This window comes from Otolemur garnettii, unplaced genomic scaffold (assembly GCF_000181295.1).
Source record: "Otolemur garnettii isolate 467f Iridium unplaced genomic scaffold, OtoGar3 scaffold00087, whole genome shotgun sequence".
NCBI lineage: Eukaryota > Metazoa > Chordata > Mammalia > Primates > Galagidae > Otolemur > Otolemur garnettii.
In genome coordinates, this window is record NW_003852482.1 from 670,438 (window position 1) to 692,637 (window position 22,200).

Below are 22,200 nucleotides of genomic sequence, written 5' to 3' on the forward strand. Positions count from 1 at the left end.
GGCCTTGCCCCGCCCTGGTCTGCCTACGGAGGGGGTTGGTGGGGGAACAAAGTCCACCTGGGTAGGGAGGGGCTGGGTGGGTCTCTCTCAGCGGGAGCACCTGCCCTCCCAGTGGCCCTGTAGCCGGAAGGTCATCCTGGACTGAAGACACTGGCCCTTTCCTCTGCCTCTGCCCAGGACTGGTGGACCTATAGGGGTCAATGTCGCCCGTGACCCTACAGTAGGAGGTGGTCCTGCTGGCCTCAGTCTGTGGGTCTGTGGGCTGGGAGTGGGTGGACACACATGCACTTGCCCCCACCAGCAGTGGACCCAGGTCCAGGTGGGCGGTGACTGGCTGGGCAGTAGGGAGGCTGGACGCAGGGGCAGGACTGGGAACTTCAAAGCAGACCTTCCTGCTTGCTGCCGACACAGGTTGCTGGCCAGGCCAGGTGAGGGGGCAAGGGCCAGTCCTGGTCTGAGAGGGGCCCAACCTGGTCTGGAGGGGCTCCACCCTAGTCTGAGGGGGGCTGTCATGGTTCTGGGGTACTATCCTGAGTTAGGGGGCCCCTGTCTTAGTCTTGTGGGACTTGTCTTGGTTTGAGAGGCCATCCTGGTCTTAAGAAGGCTATCCTTGTCTTAGGGGCCCAGTTTGGTCTGAGGGTGGCCACCCTGAACTTGATGAGCCATGCTGATCTTGGGGAGTTCATTCTGGTCTTGGGGGGGCTCGTTCTGATCTGAGGGGTCCATCTTCATTTTAGAAGGGCCATCCTGGTATTAAGAGGCCTAACCTGGTATTCAGGGGCCTGTCTTCGTTTTAGGGGCCTGTCCTGGTCTGGGGGGGCGTCTGTCCTGGTCTTATGGGCCTGTCCTGGTCTGAGGGGTGCCTATCCTGGTCTGGGGGGCACCTGTCCTGGTCTGGGGGTCCTGTCCTGGTCTGAGGGGCACCTGTCCTGGTTGGGGTGGGGTGCCTGTCCTGGTCTGAGGAGCCTGTCCTGGTCTTATGGGCTTGTCTTGGTCTGGGGGGGGTCTGTCCTGGTCTGGGGGGCATCTTTCCTGGTCTGAGGGGCGCCTGTCTTGGTCTGGGGGTTGCCTGTCCTGGTCTGGGGGGCCTATCTTGGTCTTCTGGGCCTGTCCTGGTTGGGGGGCATCTGTCCTGGTCTGAGGGGTGCCTGTCTTGGTCTGAGGTGGCCTGTCCTGGTCTGGGGGGCATCTGTCCTGGTCTTATGGGCCTATCCTGGTCTGAGGGGACCTGTCCCGGTCTGGGGGGCCTGTCTTGGTCTTATGGGCCTGTCCTAGTCTTATGGGTCTGTCCTGGTCTGAGGGGGGCCTTTGTCTTAAGAGGCCTGTCCTAGTCTGAGGGGAGCCTGTCTTGGTCTGGGAGGCCTGTCCTGGTCTGAGGGACCTGTCCTGGTCTGAGGGGGGCCTTTGTCTTAAGGGGCCTGTCCTGGTCTGAGGGGAGCCTGTCTTGGTCTTGGGGGGCCTGTCCTGGTCTGAAGGACCTGTCCTGGTCTGAGGGAAGCCCATCTTGGTCTTGGGGGGCTTGTCCTAGTTCAAGGGGGGCCCATCCTTGCCTTGGGGGCCTGTGCTGGTCTTGAAGGACCCATCCTGATCTAAGGGTGCCTGTCCTGGTCTGAGGGAGGCTATCCTGGGCTGGGGTGCTATCTTGATTCAGGGGGGTCCGTCTGGTCTTGGGCAGCCTGTCCTTGCCTGAGGGCCTGTACTGACCTAGGGGCTACATTCCCTGGAGATAGAGTTCTGGGGGTCTGTTCCCACTCTCTGCCTGTCCTCTGCTGTTCCTGTGAGGCAGCCCATGGCCAGGGTGTGCTTAGGGACATAGGCTGGGTCCTGTCTGGGTCTGGGCAGTTACCTGTCTTCTCTGAGGATCTGTCTTACCTCCTTAGAATGGCCTCTATCTCTCCACCACACACAATTTCATGGGGATCTTTACTCTCACCATGTACCCAGGAGCCAGGACAGGACCAGCATGGTCCCTGTGGGCCACTCATGTTGGCAGGGTTTGCATTCTTGGGGTTACACAATATGACACAGAATCACATGCACCTCAGTGCTGGAGACCTTGGCATGCAGTTTCTGCCAAGCAAGAAGCAGGCCCAGTGCAACCTGGCAGGGTGCCTGGTGACCCTGCACCTGGGTGTGGCTTGTGGCAGCTTTCAGGCTGGGGCCTCTTGCTGGCCCTTCACGACCTAAGAGGGTGTGGATGCCTTGGCCACTGAGCTGGACTTGTCCCGGGCCCCATGCAAATGGCATTTTGGGTTCAGTTTCCTGCCTAAGGTCATCTGTGACCCACTAAAGCAGTGGTTCTCAACCTTCCTAATGCCACAAACCTTTAATACAGTCCAAAGGGGTTGCGACCCACAGATTGAGAACCACTGCACTAAAGTACTTCAAAATCAGATTAGAGAAATCCAAGTTTGGGTTTTATTTATTTTTATTTATTTATTTTTGTTTGAGACAGAGTCTTACTCTGTCACCCTGGGTACAGTGCCATGGCATCATCATAGCTCACAGCAACCTCAAACTTTTGGGCTTGAGCAATCTTCTCGCCTCAGCCTCCTGAGTAGCTAGGTTTTAAATAGAAACCAGATGTCTTTGTTAAGAAGCCCCTGCATGACAGTCCTTTGATGGAGAAGAGGCCTCAACCTGGGTTCACATGTGGCCCTTAGCCCCAGTGGCCTCCGCCTTGCCCTAGAGAGGCCCGGGTGGGGGCCACAGAGCCCTGGCACCTTCAGAGTCCAGAGTTGGGCTCCGGCTCCCATGGGGATAAGGCACGGGGGTTCCCCCAGGTAACATGGGGGCCACAGGGGCTGCCTTTGCCCTAACAGCAGTACCATACAGGCTTTCTGGACCCTGTTGGGGCTGTACTCCCAGACCAGGTCTCCACTGCCCCTGGGACCCTGGGCAGAAGACTCCCTCTGTGGGGTGCTAGGTCTGCCCACTGAGGCTTCCACAGTGAGGTGCTTGGTCTGTCCACTGAGTACCCCCAGTCACCAAACCCACCAAGGGGGACTGCCCAAGCCCCAGGGCAGTAACCAGGGTGAATGGCTTTCCAGGACAGGCAGCTGCATCTCAGTGGAGACAAGGTGCCCCTCTGGAGGGGTGGCCAGGGGCAGCAGGTATAGTCTGGTGCCCACGGCTGACCCCTACCCCTGCAGGAGCAGCCCTGCCCTCACCATGGGGCTGACCTGGAAGGAGAAGGTCTTCACAGCCCTGCTGGGGGCCGCAGTGGCCTCTGGACTCACGGCGCTGGTCCTTGTCCTAGTGGAGGCTGCCAACATCCTCCTGCCCGCAGGCACCAAGGTGCGCCCAGACAGAGCAGGGGGAGCTGAGCTGGACTGCTGGGCGCAGCCCCTCCTCACCTCCTGACCCCAGTGCCACCCACAGTTTGGGATTGTGATTGACGCTGGCTCCTCCCACACATCCCTCTTCGTGTACCAGTGGCCAGCGGACAAGGAGAATGGCACGGGTGTGGTCAGCCAGGCCCTGGCCTGCCAGGTGGAAGGTCAGTGCTGCCAGCTGGGCCCTACTGCGTGGAAGTCTGGGAGGCAGCACAGAGGGCAAGACCACGTGGGCCAGGCAGGAACTACTGCAATTCCACCCCTTGGCAAAAGAAAGTTGACCTACAGGGAAAGGGTCAGAGAGGCCAAGTGACTTGCTCAAGGTCATACAACTGGGCCATGGGAAGAAGCAACACTGCCCTGGCTGTGCCACCTCTGCCAGGATCTGCTGCCCAGTGTCTGTGCTGGCTGAGGCTGCTAACAGCAGGGGTGCCTGCCCTGGGATCTGAAGGGGAAAACAGGGGGCCCTAAATTTGTTTTTGATTTATTCCTCACAATTTGAGAGGTCAGAAGTCCAAGATCAAGGTGTCTCAGGGCTGCACCTGACTAAGACTCCAGGGGAGGCTCCATCCTGCCTCAGTCCTGGTGGCCTAGGCATCCTCAGCTTGTGGCTCCATCGCCCCACCTTCTGTCTCTGCCTTCAGATCTCCATCTCCATCCCCTCTCAAGGACACAAGTCCATCAGGCAGTGCAGGACGATCTCATCTCGAGATTGCTAACTCCTTACACTGAGAAGACCCTCGCTCCAGCTTAAGTCACATTCCCAGGCTCCAGGGTACAGGATGTGGCCACATCTTTGGGGACCTGCAGCCTGTCCTGGATGCTGTGTTTCAGGGCCTGGAATCTCTTCCTATGCATCCAACCCGGCACAGGCCGGTGAGAGCCTGCAGGGCTGCCTGGAGGAGGCGCTGGCACGGATCCCAGAGGCTCAGCATCGGGGGACACCCATGTTCCTAGGGGCCACGGCTGGCATGCGGCTGCTCAGGTGAGGGGCCTCCACCAATGGGAATTGTTCAGGTGCCAGGCTGGGCTCTAGCCAGCTTGGCCCTGTCCTCTCTGCCCAGACAAAAGAACAGCTCCCAGGCAGAGGACATCTTTGCAGCAGTCACCCAGGTCCTGGCCCAGTCTCCTGTGGATTTTCGGGGTGCTGAGCTCCTGGATGGGCAAGATGAAGGCGCCTTTGCCTGGGTCACTGTCAACTATGTCCTGGGGCTGCTCATCAAGGTGCCCAAGGAAGCCCATGGGGGGAGGGGGAGACCACAGGGCCAGCATGGCTGACAGCTCCATCTGTGGTCAGTTCTCATTCTCTGGAGAATGGATCCGGCCTCCAGAGGGGATGCTTGTGGGTGCCCTGGACCTGGGGGGGGCCTCCACCCAGATCACCTTCGTGCCCGGGGGCCCCATCGAGGACGAGAGTGCCCTGGCCACCTTCTGGCTCTACGGCTCCAGCCACCACGTCTACACACACAGTTACCTCTGCTTTGGGCGGGACCAGGTGCTGACCAGGCTCCTAACCAAGCTGGTGCAGGTCAGGCTGGCCCAGGGGTGGTGGGGGGCTGCTGGCTGGGCCAGTGCTTAGGCCTCCCTGCTTCTGCAGAGCAGCTCAGCTGACCTGGTCCGACACCCCTGCTACCACAGTGGCTACCGCACCACGCTGGCCCCAGGCCCCCTGTATGAGTCCCCATGTGTCCATTCCATGGCCCCCCAGAACCTCACCCAGAACCTCACAGTGGAAGGGACAGGCAACCCGGGGGCCTGCATCACAGCCATCCAGGAACTCTTCAACTTCTCCAGCTGCCAGGGCCAAGGGGACTGTACCTTTGACGGGGTCTACCAGCCCCCATTGCGAGGCCAGTTCTATGTGAGAGCGCCCAGTGCCCACCCAGGAACAGGAGGGATGGGAGGGATGGGAGAGACGGGCCAAGCCTTGGCTGGCTCCTGGGGACTCTGGGGCTCCCTGTGGGTGGGGACTGACCCCAGGTGCACCTGGCGTGGCCTCGCCCAGAAACTCCTGTGCCCTTCAGGCCTTCTCCAACTTCTTCTACACCTTCCACTTCCTGAACCTCACGTCCAGGCAGCCACTAGGCACTGTCAATGACACAATGTGGAAGTTCTGCAAGATGCCCTGGAAGCTGGTGGGTGGCCCCCAGACTCCCAGGGTACAGGGCCCTTGGGCAGGCAGCAGGGCCTAGGGGCTGTGGGCATGAAGGACAGCACCTTGGCTGTCCTGCTCCAGCTAGAAGTCCAGAGGATAACCAGAGGGGGCACCAGCCTCAGGTTGGCCATGAGGTAGGGCCACACCAGGCTCCTCTGGACAGCTCAGGGTTCCATGGGACAGTGGGAAGAGGTCTCTGCCAACTGCCTGACCCCTCCTGTTATTTGGAGATCAGAGCACAGAGGGTCCACCATGGCAGAGTGGTCGTGGGCCCTTACCTAGCCCCTTGGCCTCCTGGACCTCAGGTGGAGGCCAGTTACCCTGGGCAGGCCCGCTGGCTGCCTGACTACTGTGCCTCAGGCCTGTACATCCTTGTACTTCTGCTGGAGGGTTTTGGGTTCAGCGAGGAGACCTGGCCCAGCATCGAGTTCCACAAACAGGTGACTACCTCCCTGGCACAAGGGCAGGGGTGGGCTCTGGGTAGCCATCCTGCAGCCCTGAGAGGCCCATATGTCCCACAGGCTGGTGGCATGGACATCGGCTGGACGCTGGGCTATATGCTGAATCTGACTGGCATGATCCCGGCTGAGGCGCCAGCCCAGTGGCGGGCAGAAAGCTATAGCATCTGGGCGGCTGGAGTGGCATTTGTGGTGCTGACCCTGGTGGCCATTCTGGGAGCAGCTATGGTCCGGCTTCTCTGGCCCCAGGACTAGCCCACCCATCTGGGTGAGTGGCTCCACCTCGGACTCAGAAGCCTTCCTGAGGCCTGACAGCTGCAGTGGCTCGTTCTGTGGGTTCTGGCCTCATAGTCTTGGACACCCCGGTCAGGATCTATTGGCCATTTAGAGTGCACGGCCTTCACCCATGGCCCTCCATACTAGCCTCCTAGGGTAGTGGGTGCCTTTCTACAGTACCCCAAGGCCATGTGCAGAGGCTTCTGTAAAGTCTGTCTCAGGGGCCGCAGATGGAGCAGGGAGGAGCTTGGGAACTGCAGCCAGAAGGACATACGGGCCACTCTGGGCTCAAGAGACCTGGTTGCTGTAGTTGTCTGACCAGATGGATGGAGTCCAGGCACCATGGTGCCTCCTAGGCCAGGCCCTCCCACGCCCTCTTGGAAGCTTTGGTCAGGCCCCTGTCAGTCACTTAGCTTGGGATGTGGACCACATCATGTGGGAGTGTTTTTATTAAAACCTCCTGGACACAGGATTTCCTGGGGCTGATCCTCCCTGCTGGGCCCAGGGGCAGGCAGGATCCTCACAGGCGACGAGTGGCAGGGGCCACGAAGCACTTGGGGAAGATGCCGATGCGGCCATCCCTGTGGCCTTCCAGCCAGGCCGTGTCCACTGCAGGGTCATGTCCAGCACTCAGGGAGTGTCACCTCAGTTTGGTCTCAGGGTGGCACATCTTGCTCATGCACAGGCTGAGCCCCTGAGCCCCCACATCCCTGTCCCCTATTCCACACCACACAGGGCTTAGAGAGGCTGTGCCCACCTTCACACAGCACGTCCACTGTGTCTCCCTGCTGGAAGTCCAGGTCCTCGGGTCCCTGGGCTGCATAGCTGTGTTGGGCCACTACCTGGTAGAGGACAGGCCGTCCCCCTGCCCCCTGCAGTGGAAGGAGGGTTGCAGGATAGGCCAGGCACCGGGAGGGGAGGTCCCCACTCTTAGGGCTACCCTGCCGTGATCCTTAGGGCCACCCTGCCCTAACCCTCAGGGCCACCCAGCCCTGCACTTCCCTTGGCTTACCTGACACTGAAGCTGCAGCCCTCTGGGGACAGTGTCCGAATCCAGCCATAGACTCTGGAGTGCCTCCTCCCCGGAGATGGGGACCCAGTGCCCATGCTCGCCAGGGGCTTGGTAGCTGCAAAAAGACTTCTCAACGTGGCCTGGAGGGGGCCACCTGGGGATCACAAAGAGGGCATGACCACTGATCCTTGTGCTGGCCCCTCCAACTGCTGTCTCTGCCTGAGAGGTGCCTACCTGAGCTGCCCCAGCTGGGCATGGCGAGTGAGGGCCTGCCCCAGCAGTGCTCGCAGGCTGGACAGGTCAGCTCCCCTCTGGGCCTCCAGGGCCACAGTGAAGGCACACTGCACAGTGATGGTCACCCAGGGCTCAGGAATGCTGGTGGCTGTTCCCTGGGGGGAAAGAGATGGGATGGCCTGAGTCCAGGACTGTGGGCTGGACTTTGGGTCCAAGGGTGAGGGCAAAAACTGCAGTGGGGATTTGATGCTAAGAGCTTGTGAGGATTGACTCTGAGGGTGGGGCCTGGCCCCCCAGGAGTGGCTGATGGGTGAAGATGGGGGGTTCCTCTTACCCCAGCACCTTCTAGGTCCTCAGCAGGACCGGGGCTAGGCCCCCCACATGCCAGCAACCCTGTAGGACAGAGCAGGGTCTCAGTTAGTACCTCCCACACCAAAGCAGGACACCTGTGACTACCCCAAGCTCACCTGGAAGACACCCCCTACCTGCGCATGGAGGAGCCCGTCTTCCAACTTGCTCCATATGGGACCTCTGTAGGGGAAGCACAGGCTGGGGGGGCCTGGGGCAGGAGCCACCTCGGGGGTGGGAGTGTGGTGGGTCCCCCCCATGCCTGTCTCCCATGTCCCTGCAGAGCAGCAGCTCAATTTGGGGGGTTCTCTGGAGTCCCCAGGAAGCTCAGAACACCGTCCAGGGACTGGCCACTGCATTGGCTTGACTTTAACTTTTAACCCTAAGTTGGGCACTTAGTGAATGGGTAAGGGACACATGGCAGGGCTGGGGCTGGAGCTCAATAGTGACTCCTATCAGGACTGTCAGTGTGAAGGCCTAGGCCACTAGTGCAGCCATCAGGTTTTAATTCATTGGACACACTGACGGATAAAGTCACTAGGAAGGTATTGCCATCAGGTCAGGAACACCAAGTGCTCAAAAACCCACGCAGACTTAGCAGATGGTTTTAAGTGTGTGAGGGAATTTAATTGCACGCAGTTGTAAAGGGCACTGAGTGCTAAGCTGGGAGTGAGTCCCAGTGAAGGAGTGTGTGAAGGCAGCTACTCTCGACTGTGTCCTCTGAAGCAGGAACTTTTCCATCTGAGGCCTACTCCCCCAGCTCCCCCCAACTCCAGCTTGGGGCACCAGGGCCAGGAAAGGAGAGTGACAGCCTATTGCTAGAGGTGCAGGAGCAGGAGCCCCAGGGCCCCCCAGACTGCCCAGCCCTCCCCACCTGTCCCTTCTGGTCACTCATGTCCAGAGTGGAGGGAAGAGCTGCTGCTGGAAGACCTCTGCTGGACACCACCTCCCTCCTGTCCTGATGACCAGCGCCTGCTCTTGTGCATAGCTGGGCAGCCCCATCTGGGCTTCCTGGTGTTGGACTCACCTACCAGGATGGCTCTGCCTATTCCCCCCACATGGGTCCCATGGGCAAGGCCCAGGCTCACACACCTCTTCCTGACGGGAGACCGACGTGCAGTGGTCAGCCTGCCCTGCTTGGTCAGGACCAGCCTCCGTCCCTGCATTGAGTGGGCTGTGGTGGATGCCTGCTCTTTGGGGGTCTATAACTCTGGTCCTGGGGGAGGAGGAAGGGCCTTTGTTCTCAGGGCTCACCCAGCTAGGTGCTCATTGCCATAACCAGTGCTCCTGCCCTGGCTCAAGGGTCCCAAGAAAGACCAACCCAAGGTGTGTGTGGAACCTTGCGCAGTTCCCCCCTGCAGCCTCACTTGTCAAATGGAGTAAAAACCCTACCCCAGCACCTGTGGTTACTATGAGATCTGGCAATGTCCTGGGAGACTGGGTCCTCTTCCCGGGTAGCTCAGCCCAGACCCTTGTCCCTCCTCTCTCAGTGCTACCTGGAGTTATGGTGACACTGTGGTCTCAACCATCCTCCCATCCACCAAGTCCTAGGCCCCCCACCTCCCTCAGAGGCCTGGGAGGGGAGCTGGAGGTAAAGGGAGTGGGCCAAGAGAGGCTAGACTCCTCTTTCCTGGCACTGGGATATGAGCCAGTTTCAATCTGGAAATGGTTTGCACAGGTTTTATCCCCTGGCCATGAGTGGCCTCCCAGAAGAGCCTCTGCCCAGCAAGAGAGGGATATACAAAGGACAGGCCCCTCCTACCATGGTGCAGCACTGGGCCTGGCTTCAGGGTTCATACCCTGTCCCTGTGGGCAGAAAGTGACAACCTCTTCCAGTCAAGAGTGTAGGAAGCAAACAGCTCTCCTCGCTCCCACCAAGTGGTTTTGGTGGGCCCTTCCATGAGGATGGGATGGCCACCCTGTCAATTCCCACCAGAGGAGCTCTGTGCCCTGGAAGGGGACACAGGGCAGGACAAGCCTGGGGCTACCTGCTCACCTGGGACTGCTGAGGACAGACACCTGAGCACTGGTCTTCAGGGAAGGCAGAGGCCACCACCTGGCAGGGGAAGTGGGCAGCAGGTCAGGTTGGGCCCTCTAATGGAGGTGGGGGGCCTAGGACCTGGTGGATGGGAGACTGCTAGACCACCATGGTGGAAAAAATGAGTTTAGTAGAGGAAAACATCTGCTGGTAGTTTTAACTTTTTAGCACAATTTTTAAACTTTTTTTTTCTTATAGTCTTCTGCTGTGACACAGACTTCAAATTGATGCATCAATTCAGCTCAGAGCCCTTCCCCACCCACCCTGGGCCTCCCAGCAACCTGCCTTGGCAGCTGGTCAAACAGGCAGTTCCCCCTGGGCCTGAACACTATTATAGGTGACACTAGTATGCAGCTGGCCTAAGAGCCATCACGGCAAAACCAGGGGGCTCTTCCGTGTGCACCTGGGTAGTCACCAGCTTCCCCACATTCTATCTCTGCCTTTGGTGGTGAGCTGCTCCCCAGTGCCCTGTGATTTGCAGTGCTGTCTGTCCCTGACCTAGGAGTTGGCATGATGTGGCTCCCAGGCCAGCCAACCAGGGCCCTCTCTGGGACCTTGAGACATAGAGGCCAGAGGGTGTGGCTGTGGCCAGGCTGATCAGGTTAGCAGCACTCCATGGGTCACTGTCATAAGGGCATGAGCCTGCAGGTGGCTCTGGTTGATCCTGTCCCAGGTTCACAGCCCAATTTGTGGTGCCTCCCCCCAAACCTGAGAGGCATAAGGATGGCCTACTGCCCACTTTCTGCCCTCCAGACCTCTACAATGACTTTGACTGGCCAGGCCCATATGTCACTGTGAACACCACTGAATGCTGAACTGCACAGCAGGGGCTCTTGCAGGCTGCCCTGCCCTCCACAGCCCACCAGGCAGCTCACCTTGGCCTTGCCCAGGAAGTCCACAGGCTGCAGATGCTCCAGGTGCTGCCGGCGAGGCCGGAAGACCTCACCTCTGGGAACCTGCTGAGGCTGCAGGGAGGCCTGTTTCTGGAGGGGAGGTGTCCAGCTGATGCAGACCTGAGTGGTCCCCCAGGCCCACAGCTGTGGTACTGAGCCCTGGAGCAGTAGGGCCACTTGGGCACCCCCACTTCCACAGGTCATAGGAAGCCCCAGCAGGCCCACATGGGACACCAGGGCCACCTCCTTCTGTATGCTTCCTCACCTTACAGAGTTGGTCTCGAAGGACCAAGGTGGACATGAGCCCTAAGCCATGTCCCAGGCCAGGACTCCTCACCTGTACTTGGTCCAGGGCAGCATCCAGGCTATCCTGGGCCTGCTCTGGCCACTTAGACATGGCCTCCACTAGGCTGTCATAGGCCTCAGTCCAAAGCCCCAGCTGGCACTGTGTTGCCGCCACATTATACAGCACCTGTAGGGAGGCCCAGGTGACAGCAGGAGCCTGACTCCCCACCAGGTCCTTCCCAGACCCTCAGTCCCACACCCAGTCCTTCACTTGGCCCCTCACTTGGTCCCACACCTGGTCCCATCCTTGGTCCTTCCCTTGCCTCCTCATCTGGCTCCTCACTTGGTCCTTCTTCTGGTCTCTCACCTGGTACCCCCCAGTTCCCTGCCTGGTCCCTAACCTGGTGCTTCCCCTGGTTCCATACCTGGTTGCCACCAGGACCCACACCCAGTCTGCCTTGGTCCCAGCCTGGGCTCCCCAGCCACAGCAGCTGAGGGCTCTTCTGGTGTCCATCTGACATGAGGACAGGACCCAGGCCACTTGTAGCCTGTCTGGTTTGCTCTTGGGCAGCCAGGAATTGTCCAGCCTATGTGTGCCCAATGTGGCCCATTGGCAGGGCCTCACCTTCCAGACCTGGCTGGAGCCATTCATTCCTATGGGCTGTCTTCTGCGTGGGACATCAGACGCTCGTCTCTTGGGGCACGCCCTGGACTGTGTGCCCTGTTTTGCATTTGGCTACACCCCCTCTGGTGTTCTACTATACCCTGCTCCCCCACAGTGCATCTGAGGAGAGTCCTTGCTGGGGTCTAGGGAACACTCGGATCCTCCCTCAGTGAGAAAGAACTTTTTCATGCTGAGTTAAGGCTGCCCACAGCATCAGTGACAGCAAAGCCACACGGTGCACCTGGGAGCCAACCCTGCCACCCAACCCCTTGTCCCCTCTGTGCACCCTGCTGGGTCCTCCCATAGCCCTCAGTACCCATAGCCTGTCCTCTGGAGACCGCATTGTCCAGCCAAGGTAGCCCCACCCCTGCTACCTGGCCTGTGCCTGTGGGCCAAAGGTCACAGGCAGGCTTTGGCCTCGGGTTCCAGACCACTCCAGTGAGCTTCCCTGTGTCTATTGGGACACATATTGTTCCCAGAAGGCCTGGAGGCGTGCAGCTCCCGGAAGGGGGGACCCTGTGTCCCTCCGCCCTGTGCAGGAGTGGGCAGAGCACACAGTGGGGGGTAGGAGGTTGCCCTACTCCCCATCCCCATGCACCTCGCTGCTCTTCTGGGTACAGACTGTTCATCCCAACTCCATGGACTCAAGGCCCCAAGGCCTCCTGGGGTGCTGGGACCCTGGCAAGAGGGTACCCTGCCTGTGATGGTGACATCCTCCATAGATGGCCCCACCTGCAGTGGTGGGGATGTGCATGCTCACCTCCCAGGCCCGAAGCCTAAACCGCAGCCCCAGCTGTGTGTAGTCGATGGCAGCGTTGTCCCTCAGCTGGGCCAGGGCGTCCCGGAAGTCGGACAGAGCCTCTTGGAACCTGTGGGCAGCAGGGAAAGGGGCAGAAATGGGGGCCGACCTGGGACCTTCTCTCTTCCCCCAGCTACAGGGACCCCTGTGGGAGGGCAGCATGGTTGCTCAGAGCTCAGGGCACAAATGGGTTGAGTGGCATGGGAGGACACACTAGGGTTTGAGGTTTTTGCCCTGCTGACCCTTCTTCCTGGGCACCCCTCCCCCTGCCAGGGGCCCAGTCTGTACTGTGCAGGATGCCCTGGGCCTCCCCTCTTGCTTCTGAAGACCCCTCCAAACTCTGAGCCTCCTCCCAATCCCTGCTGGACACCCATCTCCCCAGGTGGGCTTCCTGGGCTGATCAGAGAGGAGGCTGCCTCAGAAGGCTCTGGGACCATAATCCCGAAAGACACCATCCCAGATGCCACAATCCTGCACGTTAAAGCTTCTTCAACAAATTATGAAATGTCCTTTTAATACATCTGCATTTATGAAAGATAACATCTCTCAGCCCTTGGGTGACTGCATATTTAGTGGTGTTTTGTTCTGTTGTTTGTTTTGAGATAAAGTCTCCTTCTGTGACCAGGTTGGAGTATAGTGGCATCATCCCAGCTCACTGCAGCCTAGAAATCCTGGGCTCCAGAAATCCTCCTGCCTCAGCCTCCCAAGTAGCTAGGACTATAGGTATATGCCAAATCTGGCTGATTTTTCTATTTTTTTTGTAAAGACAGAGTTTCACTAGGTTTCCCAGGCTGGTCTTGAACTTCTGGCCTCAAGTGATCCTCCTGCCTCCGCCTCCCAGAGTGCTGGGATTACAGGCATGAGTCACCACACTGGCCTTGAGTTATTTCTTTATGGGTACAATTTTTCTGTTAGTGTTTATAGTTGCAAAAATATGCACATTGTTATCACCTATTTTACTGTGTGAGGTAGTCTATGAATGTTGTATTGTGTTTTTATGTTTCTCAAATATCCTTTGTTTTTTAAATGGGGGGAAGGTTTTTTGTTTTTTGTTTTTTTTAGAGACAGAGTCTCATTTTATTGTCCTTGGTAGAGTGCTGTGGCATCGCAGCTCATAGCAACCTCCAACTCCTGGGCTTAGGCAATTCTCTTGCCTCAGCCTCCCGAGTAGCTGGGAGTATAGGCACCCACCACAACGCCCGTCTATTTTCTTGTTGCAGTTTGGCCAGGGCCAGGTTCGAACCTGCCACCCTCAGTATATGGGGCTGGGCCCCACTCACTGAGCTACAGGCGCCGCCCTCTCAAATATCCTTTTAAAAATGTAAATAAATATCTTCTAAATGATTTTATTATTTTATTTTATTTTTTGAGATGGAGCCTCAAGCTATCCCCCTGGGTAGAGTGCCATGGCATCACGCTCACAGCAACCTCCAACTCCTGGGCTCAAGCGAGTCTCCTGCCTCCGCCTCCCAAGTAGCTGGGATCACAGGCGCCCGCCACAACGCCCGGCTATTTTTGGTTGCAGCCGTCATTGTTGTTTGGCGGGTCCGGGCTGGGGATTCGAACCCACCACCTTAGGTGTACGTGGCTGACGCCTTAGCCGGTTGAGCTATAGGCGCTGAGCCTTCTAAATGGTTTTAAATTATTTTTTTTCTAGAATTACATTTTGGTACTTTAGGGATTTGGATCTTTCAGACTAGGACAGTCATGATTATGATCATCTCCTCCAGCATGGGGCCTCCTGAGCTCCAGGAATGCTGCCCCTGATTCCTTTTCTAGGAAGGACAAGGTATAGAGAGCCTGGGTAGGCAGAGAGGACACTAGGACCAGCTGCCATCCAACCTGGCCTTAGTTCCCACATCCACCAAAATGGGCATATTCCCTTCATCCCTGCAACCACAAAGACACGGTGAGGAGTGCCCAGGGATGCTCAAGGAAATGCATTCTTTCTCAGAGGGCTCTGCTCTGCATCTCACTTGAGTGTGACTGTGGCATGACTACAGCATCCTTGCCCAGGTATCCTCAAGGAGGGGTTGGCAAGAGAAGGGTTGTAGAGGGAGAGAGGAGGTGGGGGCGGAGGAACAGATTCTGCAGAGAGACAAAGGGCCTCAGAAGAGGAACAAGGCTCCACTGCGCTCACCTCTCCAGTTGGAAATTGGCCACTCCTCGCTGGAAGAAGCCGACAGCCATGCAGGCATCATGGGTCACTGCTCGGTCAAATGCCTGGGGACAGAAATGCTCATGAAATCCCCAGGTCAGGAACCTGGTCACTCAGTGTCACAGGCACAGTCTGACTGGTGACAGGGACCAGATTCCATCAGGCTCTGGGAGCCCTCCTTCATCTCCCCAGGAGACTTCAGAGCTCCTGCCTGGGCAAGGGTGTTACCACTCTGGTCCTCTGCTGTCACAGCCAAAACAAACCTGAACTGTCAAGATGCCTCACCATGGGCTGGTTTGTCTGCCATGAGCACAGCAGATGCTGGAAGGAAACCTCTGGTGTGCTAGTAATAGTTACCTCTCGGACATGGGACTATACAAGACTTTTGTCTTTTTAAAGTCTTTTTTTGGTAATTCATACAAAGTGACACATGAAATATCTATTAGAATCAGCAAAGCAACAACACAAAAGTCTTAGTATGGAAGGTTTATCTCTGTGTAAAGCACATCTCTTCCTTAAACTGACTCAAATGTGCCCTGCCGGGACAGTGGTGATCAGTTATATATGGGCTATAGGAAGGTGTTATGAGCTCATTCTTATGAATGTGGCTGAGTAAGGGCTTGTTGAACTGAGTTTGACCCAGGTTTGAGGGTGTGGTGACTGAGGGGCCCTGGTATGGGATGGCCATCCCACTGCACCAACCAGCCAAGTCAAATATTACATAAGATTCACACCAACCGACAGAAGTTCCAGCCACACTTCTCTTCACCCTGCCCTGCTCCAAAGACAATCAGTTTTATTAATTGTAGCTGTTCCATCTGCTTTTTAAAGTTTCCAGCTAATATGCCTATGTCATTACTACTTAATTGCATTGATGTTAGACAGCACCCCCTCTCTCCCTATTATGGAAGAGAAAGATTTAACACAACCCTTGTCTCCTTTCTGGTCAAATCACGTTTTGTAAGTGGCTTTTGGGTTAGCCTTCCTCGGATGATTTGTTGTTGAACTAACTGGCATCTAGTGGTTATATTCCATTTCTTGGGTAACATTTTAAAACAGAAATTGTCATTGAGATGAGGATGGATTCCCCAGCAGCACCAGAGCAGAAGAGGAGAGGCCCTGGAATGCTCTGCCCAGGGTTTGCAGGACAGAGCCCAGATACTCTCCACGGGGGTCAATTCTCTTCTCTGTTCATCTACTGGTTGTTCCAGGCAGCTGCTGACAACTGTTCAAACTACCACAGGAACCTGGGTGCTTCGTGGGGGTGTCTGGGGATCTGAGCAGCCGGCAGGGTGCCCCTGGCTTTTCATTATGTGCTGGTGGGACCTGACTGCCCAGTGAGCCCAAAGCATGTGGAGGGCAGAGCAGCTCCAGGCCGCCTCCTCAGTGGCAAGCAGGGTGTACCTGGGCAACCCCCAGCACTCTTTGGGAGGCAGATAGGAGAAGGCAGACCCTGTCTCCTGCCCATGATGAGGGTGTCTGCAAACCCCTACCCCAGAGTTTCCAACTGGGGAGCAGATGCCCCACCCAGAGTGAAGCAGCCTGGAGTCTGGCCAGGTGACTATTCCGGCAAGACGGGCGCTGTGGAGGCAGTGAGGAGCGCCGTGCCTCCAACCTGGCCTCATTCTACTCAGGGTGGGTCCACTCACACGCCTTCGGCTCTGCTCCCAAGGTTTCCGTCAGGGAGGAAGGACAGGGGTCCCTTTCCCAGGTGGCCGTCAGGAGTAAGGACCTCGACAGCTGGCTCTTTATTCGCACCCTGATGGCTCTCCCGGTGGGCTTGAGAATGCCTCCCTGGGCTGGGAACTCACTCACCCGCAGCGCGGCCTCCGGGTCACCGGCCAGCAGGTGCACGCACCCCATATTGAAGCACATCCTGGCGGGAGGTGCCGGAACGCGTGAGAAGAGGCACAAGGCGCTGCCCCAGTCCTCGCGCTCTACGGCTTGTACGCCACGGTGCCAATCGCGCACCAAGTCCCGGAGAGAGGCCATGGCCAAGCCTGCGGCCCCAGTAGGCGCTTCCGGGAGAAGCGCGCAGCGGGGAGGTTGGAGGGGGGCGGAACCGCGGCGGGAGTGCTAGGGGGGTGCTGCTGGGTGGTGAAGCCTGCAGGGGATGGGGGGCTGTGCCCGCCAGGAGGGTAAGAGTCTCCGCCAGCGCTAGGTGTGACCCAGCCCCTTCCCCTGCCCCCTCCTCTCCCACGTTGCCCCGCCCCTCGAGGCCCCGCCCCCACACTCGGCTCCGCCCCACTTGGAGCTTTCAAGCTACCTGCACCGTGCGTCCCTTTCCGCCAGCCTCGGCTTGGGTGCGACGGGAGAAGCCGTCACGTCGTTTCCGGCCGGGCGTAGACGCCGCAAGTGGGCAATCCCCGGGCCAGGGCAGGCTGGCGGGTTTCTGTGGGCAAGGGGCCCGCGGCTCATGCCTGAGATGGGAACGGGGAGGCAGGCAGAGGGGGTGAGCAGGGCCACTTCCCCCGGGCCCGCTCCGCAGCCCGCAGACGGCCAGACGCTGACAGAGCCTAGGTAGGCCCAGGGCCTTGGAGAGCAGGCTGGGGCCGACGGCTCTTAGCATGTGTCTCTCTGTTCTTTGGACAGTGGGGCAGACACCCAGGAGTCCACGCAGGTGTGGAGGCAGCGGGAGGCGCCCCAATGGCCTCTCCCTGTATGGGCGCTTTCCTCTTTTCCTCCAGGAAGAAGTGCGAAGGGCCTGCCAAGGAGGGCACTCCCCCCCCATTCCTTCTCACCTGCCTCACACTTGTCTTGTGCATCTCCCTGCGTGTGGAGTAAGAGGTTGGCTGAGTTTTTTTGTTTTTGTTTTTGTTTTTGCAGTTTTTGGCCGGGGCTGGGTTTGCATATGGGGCCAGCGCCATACCTTTTGAGTCACAGGCGCTGCCCCTCCCCCCCTTTTTTCCTGCAGTTTTTGGCCGGGGCTGGGTTTGAACCCGCCAACTCAGGCATATGAGGCTGGCGCCCTACTCCTTTGAACCATAGGCTCCGCCGGGAGCTGGCTGAGTTTACAGAACAGCTTCTGTGTCAGTGGGGCTGGTGGAGACCCTAGGGGGGTGCAGGTGAGGCTGCCCAGAGTTCAGGATGGCTAGCGGCTGAACTTCTTTCTGGGGGACCTCAGGCTTTTTCCCTTGAGGTCTTCTGCTGAGTGAATGCCCAAATTGTGGAGGAGAATCTGCTTTCCTCCAAATCTACTGCTTTAGTGTTAATCTTGTCTAAAAAATACCTTCCCAGTGACACATGATTGTGTGTTTGACTAAATCTGTGGGCTTGCATAAAATCAACTGCGTCTGGCACTGGCACAGGAAAGGCTGTCACAGATAGGTCCTGTCCTCTTACTGCGTGGAGGACAGCCTGTCCACCTGGCAGCCGTGGGAGTTGAGCTCCACTAAGATTCCCCAATCACCGGCCTACAGTTGCCCTCCTCTCCAGCCAGGCCTGTGGGCCCCACTGCTCAAAGTTAGCAGAGACCCTTCTCCCTGTGAGGCCCGGGGCAATGGCCTGAGTGCTCTGAGCCTGAGTCCTCACTTGTGCTATGGGTAGGGTGACCAGATTTTAACATTGGTAAAGAGGGACAACTTGGGGGGGGGCCGGGTAGGGGCCGGGGCAGGGCAGGGCCTGACAACAATGCAAACTTTGATAAGCAGTTCTCAATAATCACTTCTCAACAATTATTTGTTATTATTACAGTTTAACATTATAAAATTAACAAAAATAATATAAAACTCATATTCTGGTGAAATAGCCATATGACAGCCTAAAATAGGGTGACCAGACGTCCCGATTTTGGCAGGACAGTCCTGCCGCGTTTTTAAAAAGTCCCGATTTTTGGAAAGAATGCTGGAACGTGCTGGAGAACAAGAAGGGAATATACGGTTTTCAGCCGCCATATGGCTATTTTGCCAGAATATGAGTTTTATATTATTTTTGTTAATTTTATAATGTTAAACTGTAATAAATAATTGCTGAGAAGTGATTATCGAGAACTACATATCAAAGTTTGCATTGCTGTCAGGCCCTGCCTGCCCCGTCCCCTGCCCCGTCCCCTGCCCTGCGCCCCCGCTCCGCCCCCTGGCCATGTTGTCCCGCCTTACAGATTTAAAAACCTGGTCACCCTAGCCTAAAACCGTATATTCCCTTCCTGTTCTCCCGCCCATTCGTGCATTCTTTCCAAAAATCGGGACTTTTTTTAAAACGCCGCGGGACGCCGGACAAATTGTTAAAAAGCGGGACGTCTGGCCACCCTAGCTATGAGGATGCTGAACACTGACCCAGCAGACCTGCTTGAGGTGATGTGTGAAAGGACTTAGAAAGGCCCCAGCCCGCTAGGGGACTGTCCCTGGCAGATTGTGCTCTCTAGCCCTGCAGTAGGGCTGTTGACCTCTGCTCACTTAGTCCTCAGTACTCCCACTCCCAGGAGTCATCCCCACTGGGTCCTTCTCTCTAGTTCCCTGGCATCCACTCAGTGCCTCTGCTCCCATCCTGCCCCTTCACACAGGGCTTCAGGGCCCTTGCCTTTCTCAGTGCCACTGAACATGCCAGGTGTCCAGGTCCAGTCCTTCCATGGCCACTTCGTTCCACTCACCATCTCCCCCAGCCCTGCCTCCAGTGTACACATGAGGAAGTAGAAGCCAATAGGATGGGACTGGGGTGGCCAAGGGCCTGCCACCTGCCTCCCTCTCTCCCTCCCTGAGGACATCCTATTCTGCTCCACTGCCCTGCCAACGTGTCAATGAGGAGAGAGGGCTCCTCTCTTCCTCACTGCAGTCATGCTGTCAGCATACAAACATGCCGTTCCCATCTTAGAGAAAACTCCCTCCAACTTCACACCCTCACACCATCTCTTTGCTACCTTTGCTGTGAAGCTTCATGAAAGAGTTGCCAGTAGTCAGTATGTCCAATGTGTCTGCCCTTCATTTTTAAAAAGTTGAGATATAATTTACATTACATAAAATTCACTTTCAAAGTATACAATTCAGTGTTTTTTGTTATACCTGCAGAGTTGTACAGCCATTGCCAACAACAGATTTCAGCTCCCATTTACAGTTGCTTCCCTGCCTGCCCTGGCCTCCTTGGTCTCTGCAGAGTTGCCTGTGAAATGTCTCTGTAGACGTTTCATGCACATGGAATTGCACAGGATTTATCCCTTTGTGCCTGGCTCATTTCTGTCAGCTTGGGGTCCCCAAGGTTGACACGTGTGGCATGTGTAGGGCTCGCTTCCTTTGTATGGCTGGTGCCAATCTCGTGCGGACAGACCACACCTGTTCATCCAGTCACCCCCTGATGGACACTTGGGTTGTTTCCACCCTTTGCCCATTGTGAATAATGCTGCCGTGGACGTTTGTGTCCAAGCTTTTGTGTGGACATTTGTCTTCAGTTCTCTTGGGCACTTACGTAGGCCCGGAATTGCTAGACCATGTGTCACTCATGTGTGGCCACACACAGCACACATCCCATCATGTGGTTCACTCTTGAGCCCACCACCACTGTACCTCTGCTGGTCAGAACCACCAGGGCCCTCAATGTTGCTGAACCCAATGGTCAGATATGGTCTCACCCGGTGACATGTGAAAGGCACTGGGCCAGACTCATCCCCCTCAGCAGACTCCAGCCTCAGCCCAGGAAACAACCTCTGTGGGTCCCCTCACCCTGGCCCTGCTCTGTGCTGAGGACTGTCCTCTAGGCACACGTGCTTCAGATGGGCCTCAGGACCCTCTGGTTGTGTGTGGTGCTCACTGTCCCATCAGCATTCTTGTGTTCATAGTAAAAAGTCCAAGAATGCCATCCTTGTACCTGCCACTTCCATGTGAATCCCCTGTCCACCTCCTGTCTGAGTCTGGACACCTGTCTCTCCTGCCACTTGCTGAATTCTTCCATGTGTCTATTGGAATCTCTCCTACAGGGATGGCCCAGCCTCACCTTGCTGCCCCAAGTGGCTGTGTCCTGACACAAGTCTCCTTCCTCTGCTCCTGCCCGTCTTAGTCTATCCTCAGGCCACAGCCAGGGGTCCTGGCCCCTTCTGAGAGCCTTCCAGGGCCCATCTCCAAAGGAGCAAGGTGCCATTCGAGCTGTTGTGCCCACCTCCTGGCTTCACCAGTCCTAATCCTGGAACCCAGACCCTTCCCAGCCACAAGCAGAGTGCCCTTCCCAGGACTGTGTGGCCAGCCTCTCCCTTGTTTGTCCCTTGATGCACGCCCACCCCTGCCCACCTGCCCCTCTTTTCCTCTTTCTCACACATGCAGATTGACCTATTCAGTTTGCATGTTGAGGGCTCCAAGCTGCAAAGGGCTCTTCTTTGTTCACTGAGGGATCCCAAGTGCCCAGTGCAATGCCTGGAACACAGTGGATGCTCAGTGTGCATGAAGTGGGCATCCTCGTACACAGCGAGTCCTGAAACTGGGTAATTTATAAAGAAAAGGAATTTATTTCTCATAGTTACAGAGGCTGAGAAGTTCAAGGTCCCAGAGTTGCATCTGGTGAGGGTATTCTTGCTTATGGGGACTCTGCAGAGATCAGGTCTCTCTTCCTCCTCTTAGAAAGCCCCCACCCCACTGCTGTGATAAACCCTTAATCTACTAACCATAAACCATTAACCCATGAATAGGTTAATCTATTCTCAATGGCTCCTAGAAGCCCCACCTCTGAACAGGGCCACCTTGGGAATCAAGTTTCAACAGGAGTTCTGGAAGGGACAAATATCTAAATTATAGCAGTCCACTCCCTTAAAGGGAAAAAATAGTACCAATGCCTTCCTCGGCTAATCAGCAAAGTGAGCATCTTCAGGCCCCTGTGCAAGTTTGTCTTGAACTCTGGGACAAAAACCAGACCCACGGTCTTACATGGAAGCAGACTGCTCAGCACAGGGGAAAGCTCCCTCTGAGTATGAACGTGGTGACACATACCCAAGATGCTGGACCAACCTCCTTGTGGATTTCACAATTCTGGTCAACTCTGGCCAAAGTTGGTGGGCTGTGCCCTCGTGTGAGCAGGGCCAGGGCTGCCACTGGAGAGCCCTTGGGGAAGCCCCTTGAGGTTAGGGAGGTGCACTGCTGGGGTCTTCCCTGTATTAGTCCAGCGGCTCTCTGCAGACACCCCTAGGTGGCACACGCTTGGCTCTGGGTCTTCTCGTCAGACATCCAACAAGGGTGCTGAGCCAGAGACCCCTCACCTGGTGGGGTGGGGCTGAGACCTGGGGATGCTACCCCTTGGGTCCAAGTCCTGCCTGGAGGAGCTCACTGCCCTTAGGGATTTTGCCCTTACTTGAAGGGACAGTGGACAGATGGTGTGAGTGTCTGGGGGACCCACACTGGGCTCCTTCCTCCTCCTCCAGGACCTGGAGAAGTTTATCCAGCTTTCCCTGCTGGGTAAGGTGACCAGATTTTAACACTGGTAAAGCGGGACACCATTGACCAGTGGGGAGGGGGGTTCTTAATTAAAAATTTGGTCTATATGGAGCAACAGAAATTTTCATAGAATGCAAAAAAAATTATGTATAGGGCAGCACCCGTGGCTCAAAGTTGTAGGGTGCTGGCCCCATATGCC

The 22,200-nt window shown here is 56.9% G+C and overlaps 2 protein-coding genes across 4 annotated transcripts; one reads left to right on the forward strand and one right to left on the reverse strand.

Annotated features, from left to right (window-relative positions):
* Positions 1 to 241: 241 nt before the first annotated feature.
* Positions 242 to 6,696, forward strand: ENTPD8 (ectonucleoside triphosphate diphosphohydrolase 8). Of its 3 annotated transcripts, none has more exons than XR_002774603.1 (10): positions 242 to 428; positions 3,153 to 3,297; positions 3,382 to 3,499; positions 4,170 to 4,320; positions 4,400 to 4,559; positions 4,633 to 4,863; positions 4,933 to 5,196; positions 5,360 to 5,470; positions 5,726 to 5,930; positions 6,012 to 6,124. XR_002774603.1 is itself a non-coding variant. In XM_003794798.3 (10 exons), the coding sequence occupies exons 2-10, from the start codon at positions 3,172 to 3,174 to the stop codon at positions 6,201 to 6,203; spliced, it is 1,488 nt and encodes a 495-aa protein (XP_003794846.1). In that variant the 5' UTR covers positions 246 to 428; positions 3,153 to 3,171; the 3' UTR covers positions 6,204 to 6,696. The 3 variants fall into 3 exon arrangements, 2 of the variants coding, with proteins under 2 accessions (XP_023371952.1, XP_003794846.1); XM_003794798.3 differs by having other exon boundaries at positions 246 to 428; positions 5,796 to 5,930; positions 6,012 to 6,696; XM_023516184.1 differs by lacking the exon at positions 6,012 to 6,124 and having other exon boundaries at positions 4,933 to 5,470; positions 5,726 to 5,779.
* Positions 6,656 to 16,736, reverse strand: NOXA1 (NADPH oxidase activator 1). Its single transcript, XM_003794928.2, has 13 exons — positions 16,471 to 16,736; positions 14,638 to 14,720; positions 12,459 to 12,567; positions 11,087 to 11,221; positions 10,732 to 10,839; positions 9,822 to 9,874; positions 8,911 to 9,067; positions 7,956 to 8,001; positions 7,805 to 7,863; positions 7,471 to 7,625; positions 7,237 to 7,351; positions 6,982 to 7,096; positions 6,656 to 6,833 (listed from the first exon to the last, which is right to left on the reverse strand). Exons 1-13 carry the CDS (start codon positions 16,645 to 16,647, stop codon positions 6,745 to 6,747), a joined length of 1,401 nt encoding a protein of 466 aa, XP_003794976.1. The 5' UTR covers positions 16,648 to 16,736; the 3' UTR covers positions 6,656 to 6,744.
* Positions 16,737 to 22,200: the final 5,464 nt, after the last annotated feature.

Excerpts from the sequence above, each read along its gene's own strand:
- ENTPD8 (XM_003794798.3), top strand. The coding sequence starts at position 3,172 with ATGGGGCTGACCTGGAAGGAGAAGGTCTTCACAGCCCTGCTGGGGGCC. Across the intron at positions 4,864-4,932 it reads TCCTAACCAAGCTGGTGCAG|AGCAGCTCAGCTGACCTGGT; the intron begins GTCAGGCTGGCC and ends CTGCTTCTGCAG. Across the intron at positions 5,471-5,795 it reads GCAAGATGCCCTGGAAGCTG|GTGGAGGCCAGTTACCCTGG; the intron begins GTGGGTGGCCCC and ends CCTGGACCTCAG.
- NOXA1 (XM_003794928.2), bottom strand. The coding sequence starts at position 16,647 with ATGGCCTCTCTCCGGGACTTGGTGCGCGATTGGCACCGTGGCGTACAA. Across the intron at positions 12,568-14,637 it reads GCCAATTTCCAACTGGAGAG|GTTCCAAGAGGCTCTGTCCG; the intron begins GTGAGCGCAGTG and ends TGCTGCCCACAG. Across the intron at positions 8,002-8,910 it reads CGGTCTCCCGTCAGGAAGAG|AGGTCCCATATGGAGCAAGT; the intron begins GTGTGTGAGCCT and ends CTTCCCCTACAG.